Source organism: Marmota monax, unplaced genomic scaffold, assembly GCF_021218885.2.
Source record: "Marmota monax isolate L192 unplaced genomic scaffold, Marmota_monax_Labrador192_F-V1.1 WCK01_AAM20220418_F8-fsc00160, whole genome shotgun sequence".
NCBI classification, from domain to species: domain Eukaryota; kingdom Metazoa; phylum Chordata; class Mammalia; order Rodentia; family Sciuridae; genus Marmota; species Marmota monax.
In genome coordinates, this window is record NW_026694183.1 from 3983127 (window position 1) to 3997971 (window position 14845).

The following is a 14845-nucleotide window of genomic DNA, read 5'->3' on the forward strand; positions in this document are numbered from 1 at the left end:
ATTCTTTTTAGTCAACCGAAAGTACTGACCTATCAACATCATGAAGGAAAGGGTTTGCTGCTTGTTTAATTTTACCAAAAATAAATGCCATGGAAGAAACAGCAGCCAAATTGTATAAAGCAAGACATTCTCCATGGTGCTACCTCTTAGTTCTCCATATTCAGAGCCTGGATATAGTGAGTGGCTGTAAGAGGAGCCTGAATTAACAATGAAAACTGCCATCAGGCCTCTGATCACATCCTGGACCACACAGATACAAGACAAAGGAAAAAGCTACACAAAGCCCAGATAATCAGCACATTAGAAAGTTCTTAAAGAAGGAAACTCATCACTACTTGAAAACACAACAGTCACTGGAATAAATTCATTTACTTCACTCTCAAAAAGGCCCAGAATTTGAGGCCAAGCTCTTGGGGAATGAGAAGGATTGGTGTTCTTCAGCTAGGAAGCCAAGGAAGATGGGAGGCTCTCACCACAAAGCCATGAGAGGGAGCCCAGGTGCTGAAGGAAGAGAGAGAGAGGGAAGCAGGACTGGGCTGGGAGTGGGCAGAAGGCACCATAACGGCAGACCTGTAGGTGGCGCTCCCGAGGCCTGGTTGGCCCATTGTCTTACTTCACTTTATTTTGCTGTATTTATTTTGCTGTATTCAGGATGAGATAACTTGGGTACATTGAGGTCAAATTATCCTTTTATTTCAGGTCCATTTACATATGTTTTAAAAGTTCTAAACATAGCACTTGTTTTTTTATGCTGTAAAAACCACTGGGAATGAAAATAAATCTACGTTGGAAATTTCACTCTTCCAGATCATCATCATAATAAATTCAGGAGACCCAAGTAATGGAAAGGAACCTCAACTGGTTCTACGATTTATTTCTTGTTTTAAAAATGAGACACAATGGTGGGATATTCATTTTATCTTTGCAGGCCTCTATGTGTTTGAAATATTAGTTAGATTATTTAAAAGCTAGGATGTGGTGAAGTGAATAGGGAAATTCTAGTAGTTTTCAACAGGCAAGTGATTAGAGAAGAAAAACATATAATTCAAGTAAGCAGAATGGCAAATTGGTTTTTTTATTTTTTGACACAGCTGTTATTGTTATATACATAGTGTTGAGATCTTCCGTAAAAAGTCATCCATGCAATCAATTTTAGATCACAATCCTTCTTTCTCTGCTGTGCGCCCCCCTTACCCATTCTCCTTCCTCTGACTGACTAGACTTCCTTTTACTCATTTATTATTTTACATTTCATTGGTTCTTTATGTTATCATATCTTTTCCTTCCTTTTCTCATAGAAATGGTTTTTATATTAAGAACCTCCCAATCCTGTAAATATCCCAAGACAGGAAACAATGTCAGTATCCATAAAAGCTCCAGAATTTTTGGACATTACTCCCATGGGAACAGCTCTTTGGGGAAACCCGCCATCTTCTCCTGGTATAATTTATCCAAGGCTTCAGCTTGGGCCACTGTGAGGTGATTCTTCCAGTCCCCAGAGATGCCTGGAAAAGATGAAGTAGACGCAGATCAGATCTAGGGAGAGGTCTTAAGACGGCGACCTCCTCCCTGCTCTGTCGACAGCAGAGTGACCCCTGGGTCACTGGTGAGGCCTTCTCCTGCCTGGCCACCATGCGCATTTCCCCTTCTACCTGTCTGGAAAGTGTGTCCTGACTTCCCTCTATTTTCAAAGCAATCTGTACAGAATCCATACTCAGTGAGGCTGGGTGTAAATCAGAAGATCTGGACTATAACCAAGTCTGACCACTTGTTTTTGAGCACTTTGGTCGAAACCAACAAAATTTCTGACCTGGTGATCAGAGCAGGTCACAACTCATCTTTGTGCGTTAACTTTTCTCTGTGAGAAGTTCTTCTGCACATGGCACCATGTGGATCCATTGGCAGAGCCAGTGGCTCCAGTCACTTCTGGCTCAGAGTCTCCCCAGATTTCCAGTCTCCTTCAGCCAAGTTCCCTGGTGATGTTGAGGCTCTAGGTGTAGGGTCCTTGTTGATTCAGACTCCATCCTGTGACTGCCCATTGGCTCTCTCGGCTCCATGGCACAGTCTTCTGATTCAGCCTCAAGCTTGCCAGGCTGCCCCCTCCTCAGAGTGTTTACCTTTCCTGCTCCTGACCCAGAGTGCTGTCCTAGCAGACACATGATGTCATGTCCGTTAGCCTAATTCAACTGTTGACTCCAGTGCAGTGACTCAGTGGGGCTCTCAGTTCTAACCATACAAATCCATCCTTGCTGACTTCACAGCAATGACCAAAATGATATGTTCTATGTATTTCCTTTTGAATGTTCATATGGTATGCATTTCTCAAATATTAGGACACCAAAAAATTTATAGACTATGTAAGATTTAATTCTTCAAGGAATGACATAGTAAATGTTTAAGAAATAATTTTTGAAATGATTAAAAGGACCATGGAATTTGATAGATATCATTATCCAAAGTATGTGTATGAAGACACAAATTGGTGTGAACATACTTTATATACAACCAGAGATATGAAAACTTGTGCTGTAAATGTGTAAAAAGAATTGTAATGCATTCTGCTGTCATTTATTTAAAACAAAAAGAATGAGTAATATACTAGCATTATACCCTGTTTTACAGAACAGAGTTTAAACAATGCCCTGTCAGGGTTACCCTGTGGGAAAGTGGTGGGGGTCAAATGGAAGCTAAAGTTACGGGCATAAGTCAGACCCTTTCCTTATCTGATTATAGTGCCATTTTATGTATCATACGAATTCATTTTCACATACCAGACCAATCAAATTAATTAATAGAAAATACAACAATATCTGGTGTATATAAATGTAAACATTATACTCATATGAATATAAACAGGAATGTCTAATATGTAATTGTTATCCTATAACCACTGATTCTTATGCCCATGTTCATTGATATCTTCGTCATTAGAACAAGCTTTCTTGACTTCTTCTGCCAGGCATGGGCTCTCCCCATGAGGTACACCCCTAGCTCACTCCTCTGTTTTATGGCTCTGTGCTCCAGCCTCACTCAGTGGCAAGAATCCTGATCTTTTGAATATCTTGTGAAGCATTTAGTCTAAATACTCCATGGATTGCCATTTCAGATACATGTGAACTGGGGAAATTTTGGAAAAACTGGTTCTGTGAGTACATGCAGTAGACATTTTCAATAGACATGAAAGTGAAGGTGTAGATATAATTCATCTTTCTTCACAGGAAGGAGGCGTTACAATGTCTCATCACAAATGACCCAGTCCCTACTTCACCTATTGGCTCATCCTCTATGTATCTCTTCTTGAGGGCAGTTCTCGATGGTAGTCACTAGTGGTGTGGCACAGACATGACCATCTCCAAGATGCACTCTCCTCCCCTGGAGGAATCAGCTGTCTCCAGGGACTGCAGCCCATCCCAGAACCGTGGAGACATTCTTCCATAAGGCACATGAGAGGTTTTCTTGGTTATGAATCACTCAAGTCAATATGTTCAAACACCCTAACTCTAAGGGTCCGGTGGTAAACACAAGAATTCCCTCCAAGTATTCTCACACATTCTGAAACCAGAGCTTTTACCTTTTCTTGTAATTTTGAAATCCTTATCAACACGAGTTTCAGGCAACGTCTCTAAATTGGACATCTTGTTTTCTTTCATGACATGGAAGGAGCTATTCTTGAGGACTGAGTCCAGTTCTTCTGGATTTAACTTCTTTCCCAGGAATTGACAGATCTTCTCTATGGTGCTTCTTGGGTCCTACAATGTGAACAACAAAGAGCGAGTCTATGAGAGGGCAACACAGGGGATTCGGGAGGATTAGAATGAAGGTGTTAGGAGGGCTGGGGGACGGGGGGAGGGGAGAGGAATGACATCAGGATGAGAGGAGATTGCTATGGGTGTCAGAAGGAGGGAGAAACAGAAAGGGTTTTTTCTTACATTGCTTAACAACTCAGAAAAAATTTCTAGATATTTTAAATTACATTAATTTATTATGTAATTTAAAGGTTTGAATTACATTTGGTGCTCTTAAACTCACATCCAGAAGTGGACATCTATGTGCAAGTCAGTGTGCCATTCCTCTACGATAACAGAAAAATAAAGTTAGAATGAGTTTCTATTCAATGTGTGACGATCCAATCTGTAACGTATCACATCTACAAACTCAGACATAAATCATTGATTTAGTTGAAAACACTCAAAATCCTCTTCACTTGCTATTTTGAAATGCATTATTGATTATCACTGTTTATAGTGGCCACGCTGTGCTACAGGTCATTAGAAGTCATTTCTGTTACCCAGCTGTACCCGGCACCCAGCCCAGCAGTGCCGAGCTTCATCTGTAAGCCCTTGGGATGACTCCAGCCCCTGACCTCTCACAAGAGTTACACAAAGTGACAGCTCTCCTTCATCTCACCTGGCCAGTCAAGGGGAGAAGCCAGACAGGTGGACACAACTCTGGGATTAATGTTCTACCCAGTCCCTTCTGATGACGAGGTCTCTATGAACATCATAGGTCCTGCACACAGAAACCTTGGCAGCCATAGGTGCTAGCATAAGCCGTTGCCCTCTGCCTGGGTGTGGGGAAGGGCCCTTTAGATGTTGTCAGATGGAAAACTTTGAAGACATGAAAGAAGAGCTTGCATTTGGGGGCAGATCAATGAAGAAATGGCAATGGAGACCAAGGGCTCATCTCCTCTTAGTGACCCTTAAGAGGCTACGATTTACAGAAAGTTGGGGAGCAGATACTGAGGACCACGGACATTACAGGGAGCAAGGATGGTCAAGAGCTGGCGGGCGCTGCATCTGACAGGTGCTCACCTTCTGCAGCTCTTCATAACTCAGCAGCAGGACGTTCTCCCTGTCTCTCATGGACATCCAGCCACGAATGTGCTCAAACCATGATCCATAGGGCACTGTGGGGCAGGCACAGGGGTGCAGGTTACACACTGCTGAAACAGGGCTGTGCCATCCGTGTCACTCTAACACCCTGACAGCTTGACTCATGTATAATTGACAAATACTCCTCAAACAAGGTGATGAAATAGAGACGGGAACATTTCTGAATTCATTCTATGAAAGCAGTAGCGTATTTACCCAAGACAGACAAGATATCATGTAAGTAAACAACAGCCCAATATTCCTATGAACACAGATACAAAAACCTTATTAAAATGTTAGCACATTCTATTAAGATTATACACAGGGCATGGTGTGTTGACACTTTAGGATTATACTTTAAGACACGTTGATTTCATCCCAGGGATGTAAGCCTGGTTCACCATATGCAAATTCATAAATGTATTTCACCACATCAGTAGATTTTACCTTGAGAGAAGAACATGGCTGAGCATCCTAAAGGTTACATGTGACAAACCCAAAGCCAACATCATGCTAACCTGGGAAAACTGGAAGCATTTCTCCTAAAACCAGGAACAAGGCAAGGATGTGCACTCTCACCACTCATTAAACAGAAGTTTGGGAACTCTAATCAGACAAGTCAGGCAAGAGAAGGGGATCAAGATAATACAAATTAGAAAGAAGGAAGCCAAAATATCAGTGTTTGCAGATGATGGATGCAATGTTTGAAGACCCCTAAAGCTACCCCAAAACCCTTGTAGAACTGATACCACATTCAGCAGAGTAGGAGGATACAAGATCATCATAGAAAAAAATCCATAATAATAATGAATCTGCTGAGGAAGAAACCAAAAATACAATTCCACTCACAATGGTCTCAAAAAACACTTAGGTAGCCAGGTGTGGTGGGGCACACCTGTAATCCCAGGCGCTAGGGAGGCTGAGGCAGGAGGATGGCAAGTTCAAATCAGCCTGTGCAACTTAGCAAAGTTAAGGACCTCAGCGAGACTACCTTATTTATATATAAAATATAAAAATGGAAATTGCTCAGTAATTATTTGGTTTGAGATCAATACCTGGTACCAATTCAAAGAAACAGAAAAACAATAACAACAACAACAAACAAACCAACCCTTGGCATACTACTCCACCCAAAGAGCAGATACACCTCTTAGAATGAAAATTATAGAACACTGAAGAAAGAAATTGAAGAAGACACTAGAATGTGAAAACCCCTTCCATGTTCATGGATAACCAGAATTTAAACAATGCCACATTTCCAAAAGAAATCTACAAATTCAGTGCAATCTCCGTCAAATACCAATGAGATTCTTCACAGAAATAGAAGAAATAGTCCCACAATTTTCATGAAAAACAAAAATGCAAAGCCATTATCAGCAATAAAAATAATGATCAAGGGCCGAGAATGATGCTCAGTGGTAAAGCACTTGACTGGTGTTGCAAAGCACTGGGTCTAATCCCAACACACACACACACACAATGAACAGTGCTGAATGTATCACATTTTAAATTCTTCACGGTCTCAAATCATACGAAAGTGGTGCAATAACAAAAAAATTGTGCTGTATAAAACAGACATAAAGATCAATTTATTAGAATAGAAAACACAGAGAGAGACAAATCACCCAGATACAATCATCTGATTCATAACAAAGACACCAAAAGCTAATATTGGAGAGAACACAGTCTGTTAAATAAATGGTACTAAGAAAACATGTAGAAGAATGAAGCTAAATGCTGCAACAAATTCCACTCAAAGTGGATCAGCAAATAGGAATTTGACCCTAAACCCCTTAAGTACTAGTAGAAAACAATGGTTACACCACAACATACAGATGCAGGCACAACTTCGTCCACAAGACTCCTCGTGTTCAGGAAACAAAACCAAGAATTGATAAAGGAATGTCATCCATCTAAAAAGCTTTTTTACAGCAATGGTAAGGAGACAAGAGAGGGTTGAAAAATGGGGAGAAAATCTTTGTCAGCTACTCTTCTGACAGAGGATTAATATCCAGAATGTATGAAGAACTCAAAAATATTAACACCAAAACCCAAATAACCGAATCAATAGATGGGTAAATGAACAATCATTTCTCAAAAGGAAAAATATGATGGCCAACAATTTAATGAAAATAAAAGTCAACATTTTTAATAACTAGAGAAAAGCAAATCCAAGCTACACTGAGATTGCATCTCACTCCAGTCAGAACGGCAAATGTCAAGAACACAAATAATGATACATGCGACAAGGATATGAATGAAAAGAAATGCTTACCCACCACAGAGATTGGAGATGAGTACAACCACCATGGAAATCAGTTAAGCACCTCTGAAAAGACTAGGAGTGGGACCACCATATGCCCCGGTCACAGGGCTCCTTGGTTTTCATCCAAAAGAATTAAAGTCAGCCACTATAGCAATATGTGACAACCATGTTGATGCCAGTTCAATTCACAGCAGCTAAGTTACGGAGCCAGCCTAGGTGTCCACTGACTGAGGAAAGGGTAAAGAGAATGTGGCACATACATGTGACAGAGTTTTCCTCAGTCATAAGGAAGAACTGAATTATGTCATTCACAGGAAAATGGATGGAACTGGAGACCAGCATGCTCATTGAAGGAAGCCAGGCTCACAGAGTCAAGGGTTGTCTGCTTTCTCTCATACATGGGATGTACACAGAAAAAGAACACAAAAGTCATGCCACACAATTAGGAGAGCAGTGTGGATGCAGATCTGTAGGTCACAGAGACTCACCGTGGCCTTGGAGGAACCACTGAAAATATTGATCCAGTGACTCTGGTTTCTTAGTAAGTTTTTTCATGGACCAATGATAGTAACTTGACACGAGGACATATTTGGGATTTCTCATGATATATATCACCTTAAGTGAAGGAAAATGAGAGAAAGAAAAAAACCAGTAATAATCAGTCCTTTCCCACCTTGATTTTCATCTTTTCCCAGGAAGTTCTTACTTAACATCTGCTGAACATCAAGGGATTCATTTAATTAATTATTTATAGCATTCATTCATCAAATACACATTTTAGTTTCCCATTATAGGAATAGAAGAGGAAGACCTTGCCTCTTCATTCTAGGACATTAGGTTACCCAACATGGGAGCCTTCAGGAAAGTTCTAGATGGTGTTGGTGAGGCACTTGTGTGCTTTGCCATAATGATCACTAACAGCAGAATGAATTGATCAGTGATGGTACATTCACCTTCATAGCAACACACAGTCATTCTCACACTCAAGCCATGGAGGAGGCTCACAGATAGGACATCCATGCAGCACGAATTCCTTATTCAAAATACAGATATACACCAAAGCAATCTGTAGCTGAAGTGCAGGGGGAGTTTCCCTCAGGTGGTGGGCACTGATGGGTACAAGGAGCCTGGGGGACTTTCTGGACAGCAGGAATGTTCTAGTCTGGTCTGGGGATAGTTGCCTAACTGTGTACATATGTACATATTAAGAGGCTGGTGTTTATTAGCCAGTCACTTCACTACCAAATTTAGACTGGGCTAATCTGTGCAATGGCTCACATTCTTGCACCTTAGTGTGGTCTAGTTGTGGCTACATCAACCTAAACTCGTATCTGAGACTATCAGGTCTCGCCCAACCTACCCAGGGAGCACATACCCCAGCAAGATCTGCAGGCGTTATCTGGGCACATGGAAGGGAAAAAGGCACTGATCAAACATTAGGCACTGACCTTGGCCTTGGAAATGAAAAAAGACTTAGGGAAGAGATGGAAGGGGAGGTGAGAGGCCAGGAGCCGTGGGCCCTCTCTCTCCTTTAACAATTTGTTTCCTGAATCTATCTCTAACCAGGGTGCACGATCCCAGATGGACGCAGATCGAATCCACGTGGTATCGCCTTTGGAGTGAATCAGGCAGAGAATTTCAATCAACCAGTGGGTTCCTAGATAAGAAAGTAAAAGTGATTGTCACTCATTTCAACATGACTTGCGAACAAAAAAAATGATGGTAAAAATGCATGACACAAACTTTACCATCATACCCATTTTAAGCATGCAGTGGGGTAGTGCTAACCATTTTAAGCACGTTTCTGATTTTGCTCTTCCAATGTCCAGATACTTTACATCTTGAAAAACTCAAATTCTTGCCTTATTAACAACATTTCCCTAGTTATTCCATATTTCAGCCCTGGAACTCACCATGCTTTTTGTTTGAACACTAGGTATTTTGCTCCAATGCAATCCTATAGTACTTGTCCTTTTGTGCCCAAAATATTGCATCTAGCATGACTCCCTCAAGATTGCTCTATGTTGTAGAAGGTGTGAGACTATTCTTCCTTGTGAAGGCTGAATCGTATCCCATTGTATCAACATGCCACATTTTGTTATGCATTCATCTATGAAAGGATTTTAGGTTGCTCCACCTCTTGGCTGTTTGCTGAGGTCAATTTTATATGTTCCCCTTTCCCTTGACTTCCCAGAGCAGTGCCCCTTCCAAGGACACTGGCCTCAATCCTCGCCCTGTTTGCAATGTCCCTGCCCCCAGGCCCACCACATAGATTTATGATGCATGTCCTTTCAGTCCCTTGAATTTCTCAGGCTCCTGTCTGATTCCCAGCCCTTGTCCATGCTGACCCTCCTGCTCTAAAATCCCCCTCCTCACCCCATGGCCTCCCACTCCCTCTTTCATTTCTATGGAGCTGGTATTTCACCCTTAAGTGCTCACTGGTCATTCTCTGCCACCCCCCTCCCAGGCCACCACACAGATGCCTGGGTGACATTAGGATTCACTCCTGTATCTTCCTGCAGTAGCTTAGCTGACCCCTGCTGAGCACTTATGTCACTGTGTCCTAGTCTGAGTGGAAGTGGCCTGGGGCACTGCCCCTTCCACCCCCAAGCAGGGCTCACTGGCTGTAGAGGCCATGAACTCCATCTGCTGAGCAGGGGAGGAACACAGCCCTCGACGTTCTCATGGACAGTTCCTTTCTAGTTTCCTTACCTGACTTAGGGTATGACACCATTACTGTATCTTCATCCTTTATCACAAATTTAGTACATGCTTCTTTTAGGCCTTCATAGCTGTAATCAATAGAAGGGAAAGGTAACCCTTCAAACCACAGGTAGCCATCTGTCATGATGATGATTTCTCTGTGCTGTGCTGAGGTTCACACCATTGGACCTTGTGGGAGATACTGAGAGACTAGACTTTGAGTCCAGTCTTATTTTAACGAAATTAAAAAAAAATCATTGAAGATTCAAAAGAATCATTAACATTATTGGTGTCAAATTAACTGGTTATAAAACAAATTGTGACTGGTAGTCTAAAGTTTCACCGTATTGATCAATTTTAGACTCATACAGAGAACATGAGCCCTGTGACCTCAACATGATCTCATGACAGGACGCCGTGGCAAGTGCTGCAAAATAATCCCACTGATGAATCCCTGAGACCTGAGAAAGCCACTCTTTCTCATTTATTTGCATTTGAAGAGTTTTCAAAGTAGAATTTTTACATGCAACCGACTGATACAGTGTAATTGATACAGTGTAGCCTGGAAGCAGACAGAGGGACAGTGGACTGAAGACTCTCAGGCTAAAGGGCAGGAACCTGCTTCAGAGGCAGCAGATATGAGGTGGACTGTCACTGGACTCCAGGGTCCAGTCCTCCATTACCTTCTGATTAACCTGTGGGAGTGGGCTGCATGCTGTCAGGATTTAGGGGCTGAGATGAGAGAGTCTTCATATCTACCACATAAAGGGTCCGTCAAAGCTCTGCCTCATCCTTGGTCAAGCACTCTCAGTACCCAGGAGACTCAGGGACCAACAGCTCCACATGTTCAAGCAACACGCCCATCCAGGGGGCCCATAAATAGCCACCTACTGATTCCAGGAATGCTTCAGGATGCACCTACATCTTTGTCAGTCCCCATGGTCTTCTGTCAGCTAAAATGAAAACCGTCTAATGAATGTAAGCCCCACATTGGACGCAACAGTGTTTCATGTAGAATGTATGATAACCAGGAGCAAAATCATTGCCACTTTCCCTCTTAATTCTTGGGTGTATCAATAGACTGAGCACTTGTGTGTGACACCAGGAGCTGTTGATTCTGACCCTAAATCTCAGGTGGCCACAGACTGCTGAGTGTATCTTGGGGAGAATGACCAATAACTGGGCATGAGTAGTATTCTGGCTGAAGGAAAAGTGGATCCAATTAGGCAAAATTGCAGAGGGGAACCTGTTCTCTGACAGAATAATATGCACATGAAGAAAAGGAGCTACCTTTTTTTAATTTAATGATTTATATTTAAACCTTTTATTTATGTATTTATTTTGTGTGGTGCTCAGGATTCAACCCAGGCCTTACACATATTAGACAAGTGCTCTAGCACGGCGTCACAAGCCCAGCCACAAGAGCTACCTTTTTTAAACGGGAAAACTGTTTCACGAATTTTGTTTTATTCTTCGTATTGTCAGATAATTTTAGAGAAATATGTCACATTCACAGTGACCCTGTGACACTGTGAATGTCCAACAGTAATGGAGGGCTGACATGTCTCTGTAGAATTCTGAACATTTAATACCTGTGACCCGTTACATCATCCCACCAAGCCTATGGAACAAATGAGGCAGTCCTGAATCCACCCACCCGACAGTGTAAAATGCTTAACTTTCTTAAGCTCTTATTAGTGCACTGGGGTTCAACATTGCAGTGGTGTTCATTTTAACATAGCCATACAGACATGGAATTTAACTCCCTCCCATTCTGTGCCCAGTGACTATGCCCTCCGTCCCCACTTTTCCTCCTCTACCTACTAGTATTTATTTATGTATTCATGTGTTATCAATATGCATGAAGGTGAACCCACTGTGGTGTATTTATACATGCTCATGGCATAATTTTATCCATTTCATTCTGCACTTGCTTGCCCTTCCACCCCTCCCTATCCCCTCAGTCTATTTCTTCTTCTCCATTCACCTTCCCTCTATCTTTATGATATCAAAGCCCCCACCCCAGAGTTCCCCCATGCTTTGCTCTATCTTCTGCATATGAGCAGGACATTTAACCTTTCACTTTCTGAGTCTGGCTTATTTCACTTAGCAGGACAATCTCCCGTTACATCCATTTACCAGCAAAGTCCACAATTTCATTCTTTGTCATGACTTACTAATTCTCCTCTGTGTCTATAATGCCATATTTTCTTAATCCATTCGCTTGTTGATGTGTTCCTGGGCTACTTCCAAAACATGGCTCTTGTGAGTGATGCTGTTATCCACACTGATGCAGCAGCGTCACTCTAGTATACTGACTTTAGAGATGGGTAAATACCAAGGAGTGGGATTGCTGGGTCACCTTGGGGTTCCATTAGTCTTTTGAGGAATCTCCATAGGACTTTCCAGAGTGGCTGTGCTAATTTGCAGTTCCACCCATGATGTCTGAGTATACCCTTTCCCCGCTCATCCTCCACAGCACTCATTATTTGTGTTCTTGATGATTGTTATTCTGATGGAGTGAGATGAAATCTCAATGTCGTTTTGATTTGCATTTCCCTGATTGCTAGGGGTGTTGAACATTTTTTTTCATGTATTTGTTGGCCATTTGTATTTCTTCTTCTGAGAAGTGTCCATTTAGCAGTTTTGGTAAAATGGTTACTTTATTGGAAAGCATCCATGTGTCAAGAGTGTGATGACACTTACATATAGTTCCTCTGAAGCACCCTCTGCCTACACTTGTCACCAGATGTGACCCCAGTTATTGCTCTCTGCTGGATCCCACAGTGTCACCAGAGTCCATGCTCAGTACAGAACTTCTGTCCATGTCCTGTCGTGGACCAGTGTTATGTCTGAGGGAAAGCAGAGTCCAGCATCCACTGGACTACAGTGATCCCTGGGTGACCCCAGTCCAGCTCTGTGCTGCACTATGCTTGTTCCCAGTGGGAACCAAGTTCATGTTCTCTAATGGAAATGCTGGGTGACCCCTGAGTCAGTGCTGCACTGGTCACTGTTATCCCCAGTGCCCTCGAGTGCCTGCTGTGTACGGTCTGCAGTTATCCCTGGTGGCACAGGAGGCTCTGACTGTACTGCTACAATCTGTCCTTCCTGTCTAGTCCCTCTGCTAGGGTGGTCCAAACATGTCACCCATGGAGATTTTACAAGAAATCGATGAAGTAGATCCCTGTACTTCACCTTAATATAAAAGTCAACACAAAGTGGGTCAAAGACCTAGAACCAGACCAGAAACATTATAACTGTTATAAGAAGACATAGGGTCAATTCTCTGACGTATAGTTCCCGGCACTGACTTCCTCAATAAGTCTCCTAAAATTTAGGAAATCAAACAATGAATCAATAAATAGACACCAAATTAAACCAGTTCTGCAGAGCAACGGAAGCAAGTCTGTGAAGAAAGATGCAAGTAATGGGAAGAAAACTTTGCCAGCGACTCTTCTGACAGAATGTAAAAAGAACTAAAAAAAACCTTATTTCCAAATAACCAAATACTCCAATTAATAAATGTCAGATGAAAGTTCTTCAAAGACTAGGAGCAGAGTCACCATGTGACCCAACTCTAACACCCCTTGGTACTTATTCAAAAGAATTCAAATCAGCATAATAAACAGCAATACGTGCACAGCCAGGGCATGGACTAAAGTTGAGTCTATGGAATCTGGCAACACTGTGTGATCAAGCAGAGAGCTTGAACATGGGTCACAAATGGGGACAAGTTTAGGCAATAGTGTGCTTCAAAGGAACTTTATATCAAAGGGTCAACACAATCCTGACACATGAACTTATTCCAGCAAATTGACAATTTTACCAGGAGAACTGAACACATACTTCTCAGAAGAAGAAATACAAATGGCCAAGAAATACATGAAAAAATGTTCAACAACATCCCTAGTTATCACAGAAATGCAAATCAAAACTACATAGAGATTTCCTTTCACTCCAATCAGAACGACAATCATCAAGAACACAAATAGTATATGCTGGGGAGGATGTGGGGGGATGGAGACACTCATCCATGGTGGACATGCAAATTAGTACAAACACTCTGGAAATTGGCATGGGTTACCCATGTGACCCAGCTATCCCACTCCTTGGTATTTACACATCTCTAAAGTCAAATACTATAGTGATACAGCCACATCAATGAATATTATAGCATAACTCACAAGAACAAAGGTGTGGAAATAGCACAGCTACCCATCAATAGGTGCATGGATTAAAAATCATGGTGTATATACACAGTGGACAGTTCCTAATTTATAAGGAAGAACAAAATTATGGCATTTGGCAGTAAAACTATGGAACTGGTGAACATCATGCTGACTTAAACAAACCAGGCTCAGAAAGCATACAGGTAGATGTTGTTGCTTATATCCAGAATCTAGAGTAAAGTAAGAGGGAAAACCAGGTGGGGGTTCTAATATCATAAAGATAGAGGTAAGCTCAGAGGACTAGAAGGAGACCCAGGGAGTAGGGAGATGGATGGGAAAGGTAAGGAAATGCAGAAGAAATTAACAAATTTATGCTGTGTGCAATATAAGTAGACCACAGTGGATTCCTCCTTAATGCATATCTATAAAGCATAAATAAATAAATACTAGCAGTTAAATAAATAAATACTAGCAGTTAAGGAGGGAAAAGTAGGGTAGGAAAATCACAGTCATTGGGGTCTGAAGTGGAGCAAATTATATCCCATGCATGTATGATTGTGTCAAAGCAAACCCAAATATAATGTATAAACATAGTGCACTATTAAACTGTAACAAAGTTCACCATTTTACTCTGTTGAGTGTGTGGAGTTCATGACCTCCTCATTCAATTAATGGGATTGGTGGATGATGTAATGGTTGATATGTATGAAGTGTTCAGAATGCTGTAGAAACATGTCAGCCCTGCATTATTAGTGGACATGACAGGGTCATTGTGATTGCCATAACTCTCTAGAATTACTTGGCAATACTGAGAATGAAACAAAATTCATGAAACA

At 41.7% G+C, this 14845-nt stretch overlaps 1 protein-coding gene across 1 annotated transcript; it reads right to left on the bottom strand.

Moving 5' to 3' along the window:
• Positions 1-1054: 1054 nt before the first annotated feature.
• LOC124107984 (sulfotransferase 2A1) lies at positions 1055-10041 on the bottom strand. Its single transcript, XM_046466357.2, has 6 exons — positions 9850-10041; positions 8586-8794; positions 7626-7752; positions 4812-4906; positions 3572-3749; positions 1055-1505 (listed from the first exon to the last, which is right to left on the bottom strand). Exons 1-6 carry the CDS (start codon positions 9983-9985, stop codon positions 1393-1395), a joined length of 858 nt encoding a protein of 285 aa, XP_046322313.1. The 5' UTR covers positions 9986-10041; the 3' UTR covers positions 1055-1392.
• Positions 10042-14845: the final 4804 nt, after the last annotated feature.